General features: G+C 38.3%; 1 protein-coding gene across 1 annotated transcript in view; it reads right to left on the bottom strand.

Moving 5' to 3' along the window:
• The window catches only part of LOC117399531 (plexin domain-containing protein 2-like), a 160731-nt gene extending 142549 nt beyond the window's left edge, over nucleotides 1-18182 (bottom strand). The window contains exon 1 of the mRNA XM_059023146.1: nucleotides 17281-18182. Within this exon, the coding sequence (XP_058879129.1) occupies nucleotides 17281-17389 (109 nt within the window). The 5' untranslated portion in view covers nucleotides 17390-18182. The remainder of the gene's footprint in view (nucleotides 1-17280) is intronic.
• Nucleotides 18183-19254: the final 1072 nt, after the last annotated feature.

Here is a 19254-nt window from a genome sequence, read left to right as displayed (position 1 = left end):
TGTGCACCCAACTTGGTCAAACAAGGCTCATCAAGGTAAAATGAAGCTTGACGTTTGCACTGTACAGAATATCCAACAAAAAAAAACACAAACTGTGACAAATGTACTATTTTCTGTGATTGAAATATGAACAGTTTTAGATTACTCTGAAAAAGCTGGTGTACTGGAGCAAAAGTTTAGTAAATCTGCCCTTTATTTTAAAAGGTGGAACCCGGTTAAACAGAAGCTAGACGAAATGAAGCAACACATTTACTGTAAGTAACAGAAACCTTGTAATGCACAATGTATATCCCCTGCATTCAATTTAATTAAGGGAAAGTTATTACATAATAAAAATGTACTATGCATTGCAGTAACTAGTTTTGCAACATGCATTAACTGTAACTTGCTCCCTGCTCAGTAAACGTATGTCACAACAACAAACACTTGCAATATGGAACTGTTTCAAACTATCTGTATTCCCTAACAGGGCTCCTACATTTTTAAATGAATGCTATAACATTCTTCTTTGCAGGACCCACAACCTGCTGTTTTCCTTTTGTGCTTCTGATAAATTAAAGGCATCTGTATGAAGAGCTGTGCAAAAATGGTCTGATCTGATAGGGCGACAGTGAAAGTTCTTGCAGCCACACTGACATTCTTTATTCTAGTTAAGAACACCAAGCTCTGTGCACTTAATAGCATGTAATTAAAATATTTATGCAGTGTAGTCTTTTGAGTATGCATTCTTTTTGACAAAGAAGATCTGTCTGCATGCTGAGGTGGGGAAATTAAGCTTCTTTAGGGGGGGGGGGGGGGGGAGTGGTTAAAAAGGAAGCGAAGCAGGGTCAGTACCCCTGCTATTGTTTAATTTCTAGCATGCTGGCAACATCTTAAACAGCACAGCCCTCCTCCCTCCACACACACACACATTTACACACCATGCTGGGGTGCTGGGAAATAAAGAGGACAGGTTTTTCTAAGCAAACCTCTGACAGGTGATGAAGCTGCATACAACACCTTTCAAAGTCAGCAGCTGCATCAAAACGATAATTAAAAAATCTGAGCTTTAGGCCTTGACTCAGCCATTAAAGCTGCTACATCCATGCTTTAAAAATGAATTGTTTTACCCTTGACAAGTTGATCATTTAGTTGCAAAGGTTGAGTCTAGTCCTGAGAAAAGAACCATCATGTAACCCCTCCACCCTCATATGGTACCAATGAAATGGGGCAAATTTTACTGATTTGTAGTCATGAGACACATTGAGGACTTTTACTCATATGGTAAATAGGAGTAATCTACCCCCCAACCAGACTTTTACTCTTCTAACATTTGTAACATGTTTTTCTTGCAATTTGTATTATATATATATACAGACGTGCTCAAGTTTGTTGGTACCCCTCCACAAAAAACGAAGAATGCACAATTTTCTCTGAAATAACTTGAAACTGACAAAAGTAATTGGCATCCACCATTGTTTATTCCATATTTAATAGAAATCAGACTTTGCTTTTGATTTTTTATTCAACATAATATTGTAAATAATAAAACAAATGAAAATGGCATGGACAAAAATGATGGGACCCTTAACCTAATATTTTGTTGCACAACCTTTAGAGGCAATCACTGCAATCAAACGTTTTCTGTAGCTCTCAGTGAGACTTCTGCACCTGTTAACAGGTAGTTTGGCCCACTCTTCCTGAGCAAACTGCTCCAGTTGTCTCAGGTTTGATGGGTGCCTTCTCCAGACTGCAAGTTTCAGCTCTTTCTTAATAATATTTGCAACTGTTGTCACAGGAACATCAAGCTGCTTGGAGATGGTCTTGTAGCCTTTACCTTTACCATGCTTGTCTATTATTTTCTTTCTGATCTCCTCAGACAACTCTCTCCTTTGCTTTCTCTGGTCCATGTTCAGTGTGGTGCACACAATGATACCAAACAGCACAGTGACTACTTTTCTCCATTTAAATAGGCTGAATGACTGATTACAAGATTGGAGACATGTGTGATACTAATTAAAGAAACTAATTAGTTTGAAATATCACTATAATCCAATTATTTATTATCTTTTCTAAGGGGTACCAACAAATGTGTCCAGGCCATTGTAGAATATCTTTGTAGAATAAGCAATAATTCATCTCTTTTCACAGCTTCTTTGCTTTATTCTATGACATACCAAAGGCATGCAAGTATACATGATAAAATAGCTTTTAATTTCATCACTTTTCAGGAGGAATAAAGGATTATTTCAATGAGCTGTAAGGGTACCAACAAATTTGAGCACGTCTGTATATATATATATAACAGGTAAATGGAAATAAGATCCCTGCAAAAACAAACAAACAAAAAAAAAACACATTGCAAACCTTGACAGATTCAAGTCAAAACAAAGTGGGATTTCTCAGATGCATCCCAATGGGTTCATGACCTCAAGCTATTACATAAATCAAAAGGCACTGGAAGTGGTGCATGGCATGTGCATACAGATGGCTCAGATATTATTTGCTTTTGCTGGTGCATTAATCGATCTTTTGTCATTCAGATAGGCCTGTGCAAACAAATCTTTTACACAGAAATTAGGATAAGCTAGTACAGTAGTTACTACCAAGGCACAGCCTAAGACATTTTGGGAAAATAAATTTGTGTACTGTGTGTAGGGTTGCCACCTTTTTCCACAGACCAAACCCGGACATATTTCTGAGTCAGCCTAGCCTAGGCCTATCAAAACCGCTGCACACTGTAATAGAGTTTAAACACAATACCACCAGATCTCAGTATAAATTAATAATTATTCAGTATACAGAGTATTTTTCTCTTGATATTTCTAGCGATCGAACTTACAGCCAGAAAAATAGTAGAGTCTAATCTTACCTGAGACAAGTAGCTGTGTCAGGGTGCGATTTGTCAAATTTCCAGTGGGGGTGTGTGACAGAAATATAATGATTCTTGGTTATAAATCTCCCTCCCGACCTCTGAGGCCGCTAAGCAGCGAGAACAGAGTTCTCTGGATGGGCTGGCCTGACAGTTCTTTCCCGGTTCAAGGGAAGTCGGCCTTAGAGGTTAGTTTAGGGAATGTTGATCCCAAACAGTGTATAGATAGGGTTTACATAGAGTAGTAGGTTCCTGGAGCAGGACGTCCTTTCTAGTGGGACTAGCGCTCGCCTTGTGTGGCAAACCTTTATTTGTAGCTTTGTTTTGTTTTGTTTTGTTTCAGCACTTGTGTTTATTAAATCTACGCAATTGTGCAGCGTGTCATCACCCAATGTTCTGTATGTACCTCAGTATTGTTCAGTGACGACCCACGTGTGTAACATCACCCTGTTACAGATCCTGAGACCTAAAATCCTGCAAGTCCTGAATGTGGATATGTTCACTGTCCCTCTCCGGCATTATTCAAATGCTGGGGACAAAGTAGAATGTACAGATCAGTACTAAATAATACATTTCTAATAGTGGAAATCCTTTAAGCAACAAATGTATGTCAAACAAAACATTAAAAGGAAGGATGTCATATCACAAACTGTCTGGGTCTGTGCTGCTAACTCTTTTTTTTATTCTAAGGGCCAGAATTTTACAGCTAATCACAATCCTCAAAACTCAAAAAGCATAATCCATAAAATGTAGTGCACAGAGACAAAATATTCAGATGGTTAGATTACAAAAAAAAAAAAAAGACAAGTCTGCACATATTATATTGGGTTACATAAACTGCCTACATAAAGTTACAATTGGATCTGATAATTCAGCCATGTAATGAACAGACCCACTGTGTTGTCTGCAAGGTGGAAATAAGAATCCAAAAAATGCAATTGTACCTGTTATTCGTTCACAATGATTTCTGACAGTGTGGAACAGCACAGTCTCACAATGAACCTCTATTTAACTTTGGTAATGGAACACCACATTGTAGCTGCTTGGAAACAAGTATATTTCTCACAACTATTTCAAAATGTCAGAAAAGTACAATGAGCTAAAAAAAAACCTAAAAAAACAACAACTGATTAATAGAATAATAAAAAAGCAAACACATATTTTGTTCACGACTACACAGTTAAATCAAATCTTTGGAAAGTATAACACATTTTTAAAAGGACTATATGTTGTATGTAAAAATAACGTGATATCTTGTAACAATTGTAAGATAAAAGCGTCTGCTAAGAAATAAATAATAATATATATTTTTAAAAACATCCAAATTTTACAACAGCAACATCCAAGATATTATTTTACATTTTTTTTTTTTCATTTTAAAATAACATCATACAAAAGTGCTGGATGACATTCAATTATATAACATTAAATCTCTGTAATTAGAAATATGGAAATATTTTAATAGAACCATATCTTATTAGCACTTTCGTGTATGGTTTTTGAAAAAGCAAAGTGCACCCACCATCTTGTGTTCACAGTTTATTCTAATAGTGTGACAGGGTCGCCTCACGGCCCAGGCTGGTTACAGGCAGGAATTAGACCCAGAGACAGAAAGCTGCAGTTTTAAGGTACTGTTGCGCACTTTATTAAATAAACAAACGGGAATAAACAAAATACAGCACAAAGGCCAAAATAAAAGGTTTAAACAAAATACACAAACATAGGCTGGGCATGCATTCGCCTTCATAACCAAGTTGCAAAACAGTACAACACTCACCTCACCTCACCTCACCTCACACCCAAACAACCAAACAACCAAACAACCAAACAAAGGATTTCTGTAGTGATGGGACTGAAGTCTCAGCTGATTCGACCCCACATGAACCAACTGAAGCAAACAGTGGTATGAAGCATTTAGTATGTACAAACAGCTCTTTATGAACATTATTGGTAAAGAAAAGTCCTCCGATTACACATGTATAAAGGATACAGAGTACACAATTTCTTTAAAAATGGAAACGACACGGAATCAAACCCACTGTTTTCCACCTATCTACTTTATAGCTAGAGCTATACTACATGCGCCACCGAAGAATCTGCTTATAAGCATGAATCCAAATCTCCTACTTATCACACCGTCTTACACACTACGGTTGCTGAAGTCTCATCAAATCAAGCTGTCTTTTATTTCAAGCACCAACAGCTTGTTTTCAGTTGGACAACGCTTTATATTTGTAGTGTGATTATTAAAGAAGCTTATATTGGTTAATCGCATGTGTGGTTGATATGTAAAATAAATATTCCAGGCAATTTCGATAAAAACAACAGCTGAGCTCTGTCTTTAGAAAAAGCACTGAAATGTTCCTTTATTTACACTGAAACGATTGTTTATATTAATAACCGAGAAAATTAAAAATGCAATTGCTTGATATTGTATGTCAAAAGTGTATGGAATGTCACTATATAACACATTGCCTTCTCTGAGCATTAGTGCAATTGTCCACTTTACTAAATGCCTTCTCTCTGGAGATAGGGGGCTGTCTTTACTCTCAATGTATTGAGTTGTGCAGATCTACCAAGATATGGCACTAAAGAGCATGAAGCGCTTCATGTGCTTCGGCTCAGTTAATTCTTTTTTGCAAACCAAATGATTCAGAGGGTTCAGTGGTTCAGGAGGCTTCACTTTTCCCATCACTAGATTTCTGGCTCATTTTATACATGTGGCCATTTCCCAATTAGCACTCAATTATCTAATTGGGGAATGGCCACACCTGTGATTGCTGGCAGGGACAGATTTAACCCCAACCCTGCCAACCTTACATTCCCCCGCACACACACTATTTACATTTTAGTTCCCGAGTTACACCAGTACTCAAAAAACTCTCCCTCAACCCAGCTGACTTATCTAATTTCCGTAACATCTCCAATCTCCCTTTTCTCTCCAAAACTCTCGAAAGAGCTGTAGCCAGTCAGCTGATGAAACATCTCACGGATAACAATCTGCTTCAATCTCTACAGTCTGGCTGGCTTCCGGCCGCATCACAGTACTGAAACTGCTCTGCTCCGGATTGTGAATGATCTCCTGCTTAATGCTGATGCTGGTGCTCCCTCTGTGCTTGTCCTCCTTGACCTAACAGCTGCTTTTGACACCACAGATCATGGCATTCTTCTTGACTGCCTTCAGGCTGGGCCCTCTGGAACCTGTCTCTCCTGGATGTCCTCTTACCTATCCGGACACATGCACTCTGTTTTCTATGCTGGATGCTGTAGTGTCGCTAACCGTCACTTGTGGTATCCCCCCCAAGGGTCTGTTCTTGGGCCCCTTCTCTTCAACATCTAAATGCTTCCCTTGGGTCACCTCATCTGCCAACACAGCCTCATGTTTCACTCCTATGCTGACGACACTCAGCTCTACTTAAAACTCGATCCCGGAAGCCCTTCTGCCACGGTCTGGCTCGGCTTGCATTCAAGACGTCAAGACCTGGATGTCTGCCAATTTTCTTCAACTGAACAACAGCAAATTTGAACTCCTAGTAGCATCTAAAACTCATCTTAAGAATCTCAATATAGCTGCCCTGAGCCTCGGAAACTGTCTGCTGCTGCCTCCCCCCCACAGTACGAAGTCTTGTTGTACTTCTTGAGAGCAACCTCTCCTTTGATGCCCACATCTCCTCCATGGTCAAATCTTCCTTCTACCATCTTCGAAACATCTCCAGTCCATCCCTACCTTTTCCTCCTGGATGCAGAGATACTTTGTCATGCATTTGTCTCCTCTCGACTTGACTACTGCAACTCTCTATATGGTGGTCTCCTGGCACGCACCATAAACTGTTTGTAGCTAGTTCAGAATGCTGCTGCCAGGATCCTAACCAGATGTAAAAAACGTGATCACATCACCCCCCACCCCCCCCCCCGTCCCCCCCCCCCCCCGTCTTGCCCAGCTGCACTGGCTACCTGTAAAGTTCAGGACTACTTTCAAAACTCTCCTGCTCACCTACAATGCCCTTCATCACACAGATCCTGAGTACCTCCTCAAATTGCTGACCCACTATGTCCCTGCCCGCAAGCTGAGATCCTCCGACTCTGGCCTGCTTGTTATCCTCAAGCAAAAGTGCACCACACTTGGAGAACGCTCTTTTAGCTTCATGGCTCCGATTCTTTGGAACTCTCTCCCAGCTTTGGTGCTTGAGGCTCCCACCGTCGCTCGCTTTAAATCAACTCTCACCTGTTCTCTCTTGTTTTCCATGCTCTTTAAGCCTGATATCTGCTATTAGCTGCTGTGTTGCTGCTACTATTTCATGTATTATGCTACTATCATGTATTATGCACTGTTTTTTTTTTTTTACTGTATAGCATGTATTATGCATTTCTCTGTATTTAAAGTATTATGGTCTGATAGGGGAGATCTGTGCTGACTGTCTGGTGTGTCCATGGTTCTGCAGGAAGAGGGCAGCAGTCTCGCAGGATCCGCCTTTCAGTCATGGCGATGACACGGAGAGGTGGGGAAGAGGGTGTGTTAGCTTTCCCTCTCTCTAAGTGGCTGAGAGGCGGGCCTTGGGGGATTGCTCGGCCCATAAGAACTGCACTTGGTTGTGCATTCGGGTGGCCGGAGAGAGGATACCCAGTGACGCTGGAGAAAGACGTGAGTGCAAAGAGCGAGCAGGCAAGCACGGCCGAGTGGGACAGCCTGCCTTAAAAGAAACAAAAGAATAAGAGAAATAATTACATACCCGAAGGGACGTGTGTAGGTATACGGGGAAGTCTGGCCACCCCAGTCTATAGAAATAGCTGAGCGTAGGTCGGAGGCCCGTATTGACCGGCTTAGCAGCAGTGGGGGCACTGCGTAAGCAGCACTTTTGTTTGTAGTTTTAATACTGCGTTTTATTTTCCCTTTTTCTTTTGTCTTTTGTTTTCATTATTATTTTTGAGAAACTGCACTGGACCGTATACCAGTATTGGTAACCCCGTGGTCCTGTTTACTATTGCCAGTATTCAGGCCAAGGACAACAGCACCCTCTGCGGGTAAAAATAAATCAGTGCGCCTGAGCGGCATTACAAATAAAGTTCTGTCTCCTTTCAGTGAATTTCCCACCACCCTTCCCGATATGGATTTTTTTTTGTTGTTACTGCATCTTGTAAAGCACTTTGTGATGGTGGTCCACTATGAAAGGTGCTATATAAAATAAAAATAGATTTATTGACAATTTAGGGCTTTCGCCCTGCCACAAATAGCCTTTCAACATTTTATTTCCTTCACTTCACCTTAAGGTTTAAGTTTTTGCTCTTCATGTTCTTCTTTCTTTTTAAAAAGTAACTTTTCTGTTCTTGATCCCAGGCAGTAACTTGCTGGAATTCCCTTCAACAGGCATTCCCTACATCATCCATCAGCAGGTTTCCTTCTGGGGTAGGCTGTGAATGGAGCAGCACTGCATTCCCTCCAAAGCAAACGCTTCATACCCATTCTGCGTGGTCACAGGGGGCTCTCAGCTTAATGACCCTGCAGCTGCTGGCCTCAATTTTCCTCCCCTGACAGCAGCCCTCCTCATCACTAGGAATGTCTTTCACACTCCTATGAAGCAACAATAAGTCACTGCTCAGCATTAAAAAGGCTTCAGAACGGGGAGTCATAATCCCTATATACTCTTAGTTGAGGCATTGTTCTTCAAAACGACTTTAAATCAACTCGGAGGGAGACAAGTGGAAGTGGTAGAAATGCTGTACCCTGAGTAGCTTTGACAAAGGTCTGTTCCTATGGAAACCATAGCCTCCCTCTGAAAGAGAGAAAACCTTAAGAAAAGTGATGCAAGAACTGCAGAGGCTTTGGTCAAGACTCACAACAACCGTTTACATGATGCCTGCTGTTTATTTATGTACTTTTTAAAGCTAATCAGATGTGGTATCTACTAAACATAGCATTCTGTTGCGACTGAAATGATACAGTAAGATACTTTTACTTGATGTCTACTACTAAAAAGCACTTTTTTTGGAGGCTTTAAGAAGTTAGCTATCAACACTTAATTGATTCATTTTCTAAAATCTTATTTTGCCGAGTACTGTACCTCCATTAAGTATTTTTAACAAATAACTGAAAAAAAATAAGTGCTCTGTGGTCCCTCTCCATTTTTTAACCATTAAGCCACTTGTTTGCATAGGCTAAATTCAGTGGATAGCTGCATTAAATGCCGAAGGACAGACAAGGGTGCTGTAACTATCGCTGGCAGCCCTGAGACAATCGCTTTGTGTTAGCTGGCCACTCTCTGTAGTGGTAGCAGTAGCTGAAGCTGTGCCACTTTGATGGATGAGAAGCCAGAAGCGAGGTTGGATATGGATCAGCAAATATCCTGGTCACACACTGACAGACTGGAAAAGCACTCCCTTAAAACCAAAAGTCAAGGGAAAGGGTGGTGAGGGAAAACCCAAACAAAGAAAAGAAATACACTTTCATTATTGCTTCACAACACATGGGAAAAGCCATCACTGGTCAAAATTACAGGACGTAAAACCTGTACCAGTCAATATTAATAATATAATATCAAGGAATGTAATTCCAGTCCTAGTGATTTAGGCTTTACAAATGTGAACATTAAGATACTTCCATCTCTTTATTAGATCAAGTGGGTTTGCATTCTTTTTGTACGCTTTCAGTAAAGTAAATGAATATGTGGATAGGGAATAGTGCTTTTATGGTAAGCTGATTATTATACCTACCTAGGACAGTATACAAATGTGTATATCTATCCACCAAATATGGTAGGGCTCCAACAGATCCCTGAAAAATGCCACCATGAGGTACTATGTACTTTCACAATAATACAACACCATTCAACTCATTAACAGCTAAGTAAATAACTTACTAGACAGAACACCCATAATGAAAATGTATTGCTCCCAAACACAGGTGCATTGATTGAAACATCTATGCTCCCAGTGTTTGCTGGTAGTTTATTTGCATGCCATTTCTGATTTTTCACAAGTCTAAAAAATGGTGCAGCACAGGAAATTCCATCAGCTGTCATCACAGGTGTGGAGAAAATAGAAGTGCCTGAGATTTGTGGCTGATTGTGTATAAAGTGTGTAAGGGCCCATACTACATAACTATTCTCTTGTTTTGCCTCAAGGGGTTGTAACCTAAGCAGTCCACTTGAAAGAGTAAAAACAAGGACCCTGCTGGGGGACAATGAATATATAGCAATATAACAGTCCTAATAGATTATTGTAGAGCCTTTGCAGATGGTTTATTCAGGCTATTCTGCAGAACATAAAGCTGTTGCTTATAATAAAAAAGGAGATGTTAAAAAAACAAATTGAGATAGATAGATTGAGATAGCAAGTCTAGCTAATATCAGTATACTATAACATATAACTCAGTAAACTATCCAGCTTCATGGTAGCTCACAAAACAACATCTGACCAGATGAATCATAAAGGATGTTAAATACACAGTACCTGAAGCTGAGAATGGTCTTAAACAGCCTACCTTAACAGCAAATCACCAGAAAATGAAGAAAATCAGTAACACACTTGTTTGCCTGGGGCAAGTTTAATAGATACTGAAAAAGGAGGTAACTGAACACCAAATGTCATCATTCCTCTAATCAATGTAAAGCTAATATACTGAATCAGGGATATACTATATAGCATCTAGTATTAAGCATCTGTGATAAGGCTGGAAATGACCTAACGCGCATGCTCTACTCCTAGTCCATTATGAGTTTTGTTTCTCTCATGCCTGGAATTCGATTGTGAAAAAATGGTGTCAGCATATTATATTACTGATGCTTTGTAATGTAACTTTTGAAGCTTTCAGTTAAAATGTAATTCTCTCACACATACAATTGTGCCCTTAAGTACCGACACACTCTTATTACTTTCAAAATTACACTCCAGAGTAGCATGCAATAAATTATTTATTTTAATTTCAATTGTACAGACTTATGAATTGTATCAAGCATTGCTAGATAAACTTAAAAAGGTTTGTAAATGAAGACGGTTTCAAGCAGTTCAAACTGATCTGTTTAGAAGTGTGGCAAATGATAATCCCTGACTACAAAAAGTGTGTGCATGGTATAAGAAGTCTTCTAGTAGCAATCAGTATCATGAGAAAGCAGATCACCATGAACTGTGTACTGATACCTCCACTATATTCCTGCCACTGGGAATATGCATCACCAGCAGTTACATTTTTGTTCATTTCTATTTTAGACTAAAGGACTAAAATATTTATTGTCATTGAAAGTTATGTAATTAAATGTTAATGACCTGCAGCCTGCAAAGCTGGGTGCAGAATACTAAAATGAGGATTTCCATCCACCTGTCTGTTTGTCTGTCCATCTGTTTGTCCATCGGTCCATCTTTCACAGTGCACAACTCACAAACTAAGTAGGTTATGAAAGTCTGTCAAAAAGGTAGACTAAGGCATATACAAGGATTGCAGGAAACCTTTGACATTTGACTTCCAGGTCAAGGCCACGGAATACCAAGCCAATTCTCTGCTTTCGATGTTCTCACGATAGAAGTAGAACCAATTATCTGATTAGGATAACATTTTGTAGAATTAAACAGCGGGGTACGAACTTGGTTTCTATTAGGTTTGAAGTAAATCTGTAAATCGCAGATTAAAATAGCCTCTGTCTTCGCCTTTCTCAAAGTACCATTGACCAAGAACCAAAACTTTTAATATAATCACTTTCAAAATGTGGTTAATTACTGTATATTTGTGAGATAAAAGACTGTTACAAGCCTACTTTACAAAAATGTAATTATGATTAGAAATTTGCAAGAAAAAGCAACGTCCACCTTGATGAGCTATTGTGGTAAATTCATTAATTAATTTCAGATCTAACTTTTTTGTACAGCAATTTCAATATTTGGGATCTGCTCTGCAGGTTTATATACCAGAGGTGGCCAAACCGTGACTCGCGAGCCACACGTGGCTCCCGGACAGTTAAAGTGCGGTTCTCGTAAAATGCTGGGTGACTCACACTTTGTGGCTCGAATGAACTGAAGAAAGAATAATAAAAAAGAAAAAAGGAAAAAGAGAAAAAGTAAAAATAAACACAGCAAGTTTATTTTTTGTGTTCTCTGTATTAATTTGTGTTTATTATTCTTTCGTCTCTCCCCTTCTCTCTCTTCAGGTTCTTTGAGCCTGCATGTTCTCAAAAGTATTTAACGCATGCAGCAGTCATACCAATAAAAAGCATCTATTCTTGAAAACTGAGCATTCAGATATTCAAGGTTAGAGCTTGTCTAACTTACAAAAATGTGTCTTCTTATGTGTTGTTTTGGTGAAATTGGCAGTTATCGTATTTTGCTTCATAATAACTGAATATATTTTAGTGCTGGGACGAACACAGGATTTTCACATTCGGATATTCACTCATAATTTAAATATTTGTTCAGATATTCGTTTGTTTTCAAAAAGTAATAAAAGTTTTTATACTGCTCAGAACGCAGGCAGAGGTAGCATAGCAGCAGGGGCATGGGGGAGTGGCCCCTGTGTGCATGCCTTTATTTCACAGCAAGATGTTACAATGTGTAACAGGTTAAAGTAGAAAAATATGCCAGGAATAAAGAATACATTGTGTAGGCCTTACTTTACCCCAGTGAATTAACTACAAAACAAAGGATGACAAATAACAGTTCAAGATTAATTTTGTTTTGTTTATTCCCAAAATAAATAGTACATAAAGTTGACAGCGTATTCAAAATAAATAAATAAAAATAATTCCTTGCCATTGCCGTTTCTACACAGTAAACACCGCCCAGACACTTTTTCATAAAGTAAACCTAGTTTGTTTACTTTTTGCTGTCTAAAACTTTTAAATAGAGGTTCAAGAGTTGCTGTGTTGATCCTGCGCATTTTTTAAAATATATATATCTCACTTAACACACAGAGCCCTTTCTCATTTACCATTTTTGAAACTCTCACGCAACTTCTGGTGAGGCGGTAAAAAAGTGCAAGGCTGTGACAAGGTAACGACTGGAAGAAGACTCAGAAACCAGGAAACTGCAGTACGAAGCACCAAGCACGCTTTAATAAACAAAATAAAACAAAAATACAAACACAGGAACATAGTAACAAATAAACAGATCTAACAAAATACAAACATATAGGTTGGGCATTTGCCTTCACTACTAACAAACCACAGCATGCCGCTACACAAAAACCAACACTCACCAGCTTCTCTCAGTTAATGGATCCCTGGGCTCTCCTTTTATAGGATGTGGCTGCTCCATCAATTATTATATTAAGGAGCAGCCACATTCTCACATGTTTTTGGCAGGTACAGGAATTAACCCCATCCCTGCCAACCACCACAAAAACACAAACAAAACACCAATTAAACAAAGGTATTTTTGTAACTTCTAGCGAATACAAACATCTAATTATTGTGTCCGAATACATGTCAAAAAATATTTGTTCGGATATTTGTCCCAGCACCGATATATTTTATTTAAAAGTGTATAATACAAACTGAACCCTGGTCCTGGAGGGCCACTGTCCCTCCTGACTTTTGTTCCAACTGTACCCTAAATTACTTAATTGGACCAATTAAGTGCTTATTAGAAGCTTAATTGGTCCAATTAATCAATTTAGTGTACAGTTAGAACAAAAAACAGGCAGGACAGCGGCCCTCCAGGACCAGGGTTGAATAGCCCTGGTATAAATAATGGAAAAACACCAGTGTTACATTTAAAGTATAATACACTGTAGATCTATAGTACAATAAAAATTTCACAGAAACTGTAAGGCTCTGCAATGCTCTCCCTCGTTCTTTGCATTTTGCTGCCATCAAGAGATAACAACTACTGCACAGAGTAAGTGCAAGACTCTGTTATAATGTTAGAAAAAAAAACAAAAAAACAATGCTAGCATTTAAAATGTCTTGCTCGCAAACATTTAATGTTTTACAGCATGTGTCTTACGGCTCTCGGCCACGTGGAGATTTTGGCAAGGGGCTCGTAGGGTCAGGAAATTTGGCCACCCATGTTATATACAAACGCCATTATTGATTGATTCCATTTTTTCTACATAATATGACTAATAATTCAAAGAGGGTTGTAACATGTTGAGACCCATATGATGATGATGATAATAATAATAATAATAATAATAATAATAATAATAATAATAATAATAATAAATACAGCGCTATGGTGACTTATCATCACTTGTGGTGCAATAATATAGAACACAGGAACATATACAATAATTAGAAAATAACAGTATAATGCATCTAAATTAAAAGAGTTACACGGACAGAATCATGTTCTATAAAGTACAGCATTTAGTATGACTTATGTCAAATACTACTATAAATGTACATTATACATTTCATGTAACTATTTATCCGTCTGCTAAGAAATAAATAATAATAATAATAATAATAATAATAATAATAATATTTAACTGTCTCTCTGTTACACACTACATTGTGAACATGATAACTGGCTTTACTTTCTTCAATCCCACCCTTCTGTATATGTTTGGGATTGCATTTGACTGTAGTCTTTTTCTTACTGTGCGCTTGTTACATGGTTGCAAGGACCCTCTGTGCAGTATATGCCTGCACTGGTTTTCATATATGGAAATGGTGCAGATACTGGAATACATTATCTTAGTTTAATTGGGTCAGGCCGCTCAGTGATTTCTTCAGTATCTGAAACCACAGAAGGTCGATACTTACAGGAGAACCAATGTGACAAAAGGCTTGGGTGAAGAAATTATCCGTACAGAAAATACAAGCGATCCTATTAGTGAACTTCATGTTGATCTGTCTCGTTGCCTAAGGATTTGTATCTTCTTTATTTTTAGCACAAAACCACCATATTACAAAACACTGTTCATTTTACCCAGGTGTACTACATGTTCCAACACAGTACATGTTTGAATTGAAACCAAAAAGAGATACAACAGCAAGTATGACTGGCTTGCACCGACAGCTTTTAATGTTGAACCTGCTATCCTTCTGTGTTTCTTTGTACCTCCTTTCACTTTTTAGAAAGCTTCACGGTGGTTCTGTAATTTTGCTGCAGATTGTTTTGCTGTCAAAGCTATTACTGTTTGTTTACTGTTGAAAGATAAATGCCTATAGTTTGTCTACAATTTCCTTCAGCATGTGATGATATGACCTTTCAAAAGGTCTTGCTGGATGATAGAGCATGTGGAGCCAAAGGCTACAGGGAGAAATGGTGCAATGCAATATTGGAGCAAAAGTAAAAGGCTGAGGGTAAATTTGAACTTGAAGGTATTTGTGAATTAGTATAGGATCACTCCCAACAAAGCTAACCAGCCTGGATTGTGATTTTTAAAATTACATCTGGGAATTCATTCATAACCTTTTATCTCACTGCATACAAACAAAAATAGTGTCTGTGGATATTGAACAGCCCATTATTACTGTCTAAATTAAAGTACTGCACACTTTCACATTAAAATACATTTTTGGGGTGATTTATAATGCACAGACAATAGGATTCAATGTTGAATTAACAAAAGAAAAGAAGATTGCTGGATGGTTGTTTTGCACTGCTCCAAGCCAATGAGTGGCTTGCGAAAACGTATTTACTTAACTAATGCTTTAAATGATTACCCATCACAGAACAGTAGATGGGGTTATTCTCTGTGTTCTGATTACAGAAACTTCACCCTGCAGCTGTTTGGTTGTTACTATGACTTATTATTAGACCAGCATGCCTGTTGCTGCTTTATTCATTGAGCGGCATGCCAAAGCCTTTTCTTGGTGTGGAAGTAAACCAGAACATACTGTCATTTACTGCAAGAAGTCATATCATTTGCACTTCCATTCTGCTGAAGATGTGACTGATGGAAAAAAAAAAGCTGCAGCTACAGCTGGTGTGGGAGTGTTAATCTCAGAACAGATCATAGGACCCATTCCTGTAAATCATTACAAACATGTTGATTTGTGATGTTTTGAAGACACAAGAAGCCTAGCTTTTATCTTACAGTTCAGGTTCTTACATTGACGCTGACTTATTATAGTCAAAGATCCATCATGATTTGTGTAAAAGGCAGATTTTCCTTTAAATGGTGTGTGATTTATATACAGTTGTACTGTATGAAAAGAAAAACAAATCCATAGACATTATGTCTATTTTTGCAGGTTTGCCCAAAATGTCATTGAATGAATTTGCTAAAAAGAAAATGTTGTGAAGGTGCACTGACTGAAGACTTAGTGCTAATGTACAGTAGATGTTTGCATTGTACTGCAGTATAAAACAAATGATTAACAGCTCCCTTCACTTCACATTGTCCTAGTGTTGTGGGTGTCTTTACGTTGATAAAGTGCATTTCGCTTTTAAACAATAACCTACAGGTGCTATATCAAGATGAGTCAGTCATGATCAGTAAAATATACATCAGTTGACAAAGGGTTTATTTCTTACTTCTACTTTCCAAGATGGAAAACCGCACATTTAAATAAGCAATGCTTGTCAAATCATCACAGCTACATTTGTTAACTCGTTTCCAATGTGGTCTTTTGGGTAAGGGTAGTAGCAGTTATCGATTACACTTGAAATAAAAACAAATGATAAAAAAATAGACCCAAATTAATAATGTCATATTACAGCTTTTTTTGTCGGCAGTTTTAGCTTTTGAAATGCAGCCTAGGTTTATATTTACTTTATTTTACTGGATTACACAAATAATACTCATGATGTTCCTATCGCTCAGCTGCTGTGGCATTGCATATTTCACAATTGACTTCTGCCAGCATCACACTTTCCCTCCTGCCAGCCCGGATACAGATCCTATAGATTATGACCTACATTTTTTAACGTTCTTAGCGAAATGGTTAAGACTACCACTTGTCTCTGGGCTCACCAAAGACAAAATGTCCATTCGAAAAGTACGAAGCTGGCAAGCTGTTAAAAATGAGTCATTTATCTTAAACAAGGCAATTAAGGACAGTCACACAGTCTCATCAATCATCTGTCTTCAGTCATTAACCAAGAATCTTAAAAAGGGGAAAGGTGTTTTTGCTGTTGTTTTGTAACGAGAGCTTACTTACAAATTCTAATCGCATGGCAAATACTGTAGCCTGTATTAAATCGTTCGCATGACAAATACATCTTGGCGATTCATTTAGGCAATAGGATACACGAGACCAAATCAAAACGTATGCTGTACAACTGCATTTTGAATACAGTACCATTTTACTAATAAACCTGGCAAAGTCTAAACATTATCTTACATAAAACCACACACATACCTGTCTTCTGCACATCTATAAACTTAAAGTATACATCAACGTCTCTGAAGCACACGTTTTATTTTTTTATTTTACAGCAATCCATTAAAGTGCAGGTTGTTATCACTTCAATTGTCAAAAACACCTGTAAACAATCCAAATGTGTTCCAAAATCAAATAATTAAATAACATTAATTAAATGCAAAGCGACCTTACCGTTTCCTTCCTTTGTAGTTTCACCGTGAGTTAGATGAAACAGATTTCCAAAGGTCTGTAAAAGTAAGAAAACTCCAACCATCAGGTCGATTTTTTTAAAACCCGACATAATGCAGCGAGTTCTTCCTCGGCTTGGGGTTTGCTGACTTTTTCAATTAAAACTGAAAAACAGTTTAATGTCAATCCCTCGCTTCTTCACAGCTCTGATCGCCGAGTCAATAAGGACCCCCAAGTCTCCCAGCTCGCCGTGCTGCGCAGACGGCGAGTTCGATCTGTGTGTGTCCACAGTCCCACAAACGAAAGTGCTGCTCAAAATACTCAGGGTCAATCCAGGTCCATAGGTATGGCTGATTCTAATGGTCAAATAAAATTTGCAATACGAGTGTTGTATGGGGATAATTAAGTCTTTTTTTCTGTCTGGGTTAGCCTACTTGGAACTTGTTGCAGACAGACAATTTTTTTTGTAGTCCAAAACCTTTCAAAATGACCCAATTTGCTTTGAAGTTTTCTTTAATTTATTATAGTTATTTGAGATGGTTTCAATTAGCAGATTTATCTTAACGAGTTCGTAAAGACAGTCTTCTGCTAAATTAACCGCTGTACAGGTATATGAGAAAACATAACGGCTCTCTGAAATCCAGGCTGCACTGCAAAGGATCAAGCGAGGGACAGTAGAGAACCCAGACTTGTGACGCTCCAGCTTCTGTTTGTTTTCTGATGAGTTAGGGGTCTCGGCAGAATAGTTGTCCAGACAGCAACGCTGTCTTTGGCTATTCAATCTCGACTCTCTGCTTACTTTCCCACTGAGCGCAGTTTGCAGTTTCTACAGATACAATGTGTCTGAAACCGGAAGTATTCTGTCCAATTGCTACTTGAAGAGAGAAAAACTGAGTGGGATGGGTTAGAGCTCATAAAAACAAACACAATCGTATACAACAACAAAAAAGCAACGTGCAGTGAGTATTATCTGCATTGCAAAGCTGGAATGCAATGAAGCCTGTCAGAAAATCAATTAACTGCTGTTTTTTTTTTTTTTTTTTTTTTTTTTTTAGAAGGGTTATGGAAGTCACAGTATGTGGAACATTTGTACGGCAAACGTGTTTCATGATTTATTAAACAGTACTTATATGTGTTTTTGTTTTGAAAGGGGGGTTTCATATATTGTTTCACTTTATTTTTTTTTTCTTTCTGCAGTATAACACTTATCAGAAGATCTCCTCTGGACAATTAGCCACCGATAGTTGGATATTACAAATACAGGACTGGTATTGCAGCTCGTTGTTTAGCTGTCTCTCTCAGGTGATAGAAGTCTCCTCAAGAGCTTCTAATACCTTCCCCAAGGGGGAGACAAAAGCCTCTGTTATGTAGTAGACTGGCACCAATTAATGAGTATCCCAGGTGGCATTTGACCCAATTTCAGGACAGTATACCCAAGGGGACATGCTGTAAGGAATTTCTCATTGAACCTGAGAGAGACACACACAGAACGCTCTGTTGATGCTGCAGATATCAATCAATCAATCAATCAATCAGTATTTATTTTATATAGCACCTTTCATAGTGGACCACCACCACAAAGTGCTTTAGATAGTGAGGAACAATGCATAATACATTAAATACAGTGAAATACAGGGCATAGTACATTAAATGCAACATTTTTAAAAAATACATTAAATATAGGCATAATACATTAAATAAAAGGCTAGGATGTGAATTTTAAACACTGTGGATGCGTGTGTCAAGCAGAATCATACGAATAAGATGGAGTGAAAAACCTGAAATAGCAATTAAAGCTTTGGGCGAAACTAGACTCTGTGCCTTCTGTCAATTCAACACTTGTCTTCTTTCTATTCCTTAAGGATATTATCTTCAAATATTGCTCATCCTTGTTAGACAGCGTTTTGGGTCTTCAAGTCCTGGGTTTGTCAATTACAGATGATGCTTCTCTGTACTTGTTGATTATACTTACCACAC

This window comes from Acipenser ruthenus, chromosome 4 (assembly GCF_902713425.1).
Source record: "Acipenser ruthenus chromosome 4, fAciRut3.2 maternal haplotype, whole genome shotgun sequence".
NCBI lineage: Eukaryota > Metazoa > Chordata > Actinopteri > Acipenseriformes > Acipenseridae > Acipenser > Acipenser ruthenus.
This window is presented reverse-complemented; position numbering and strand designations above follow the sequence as displayed.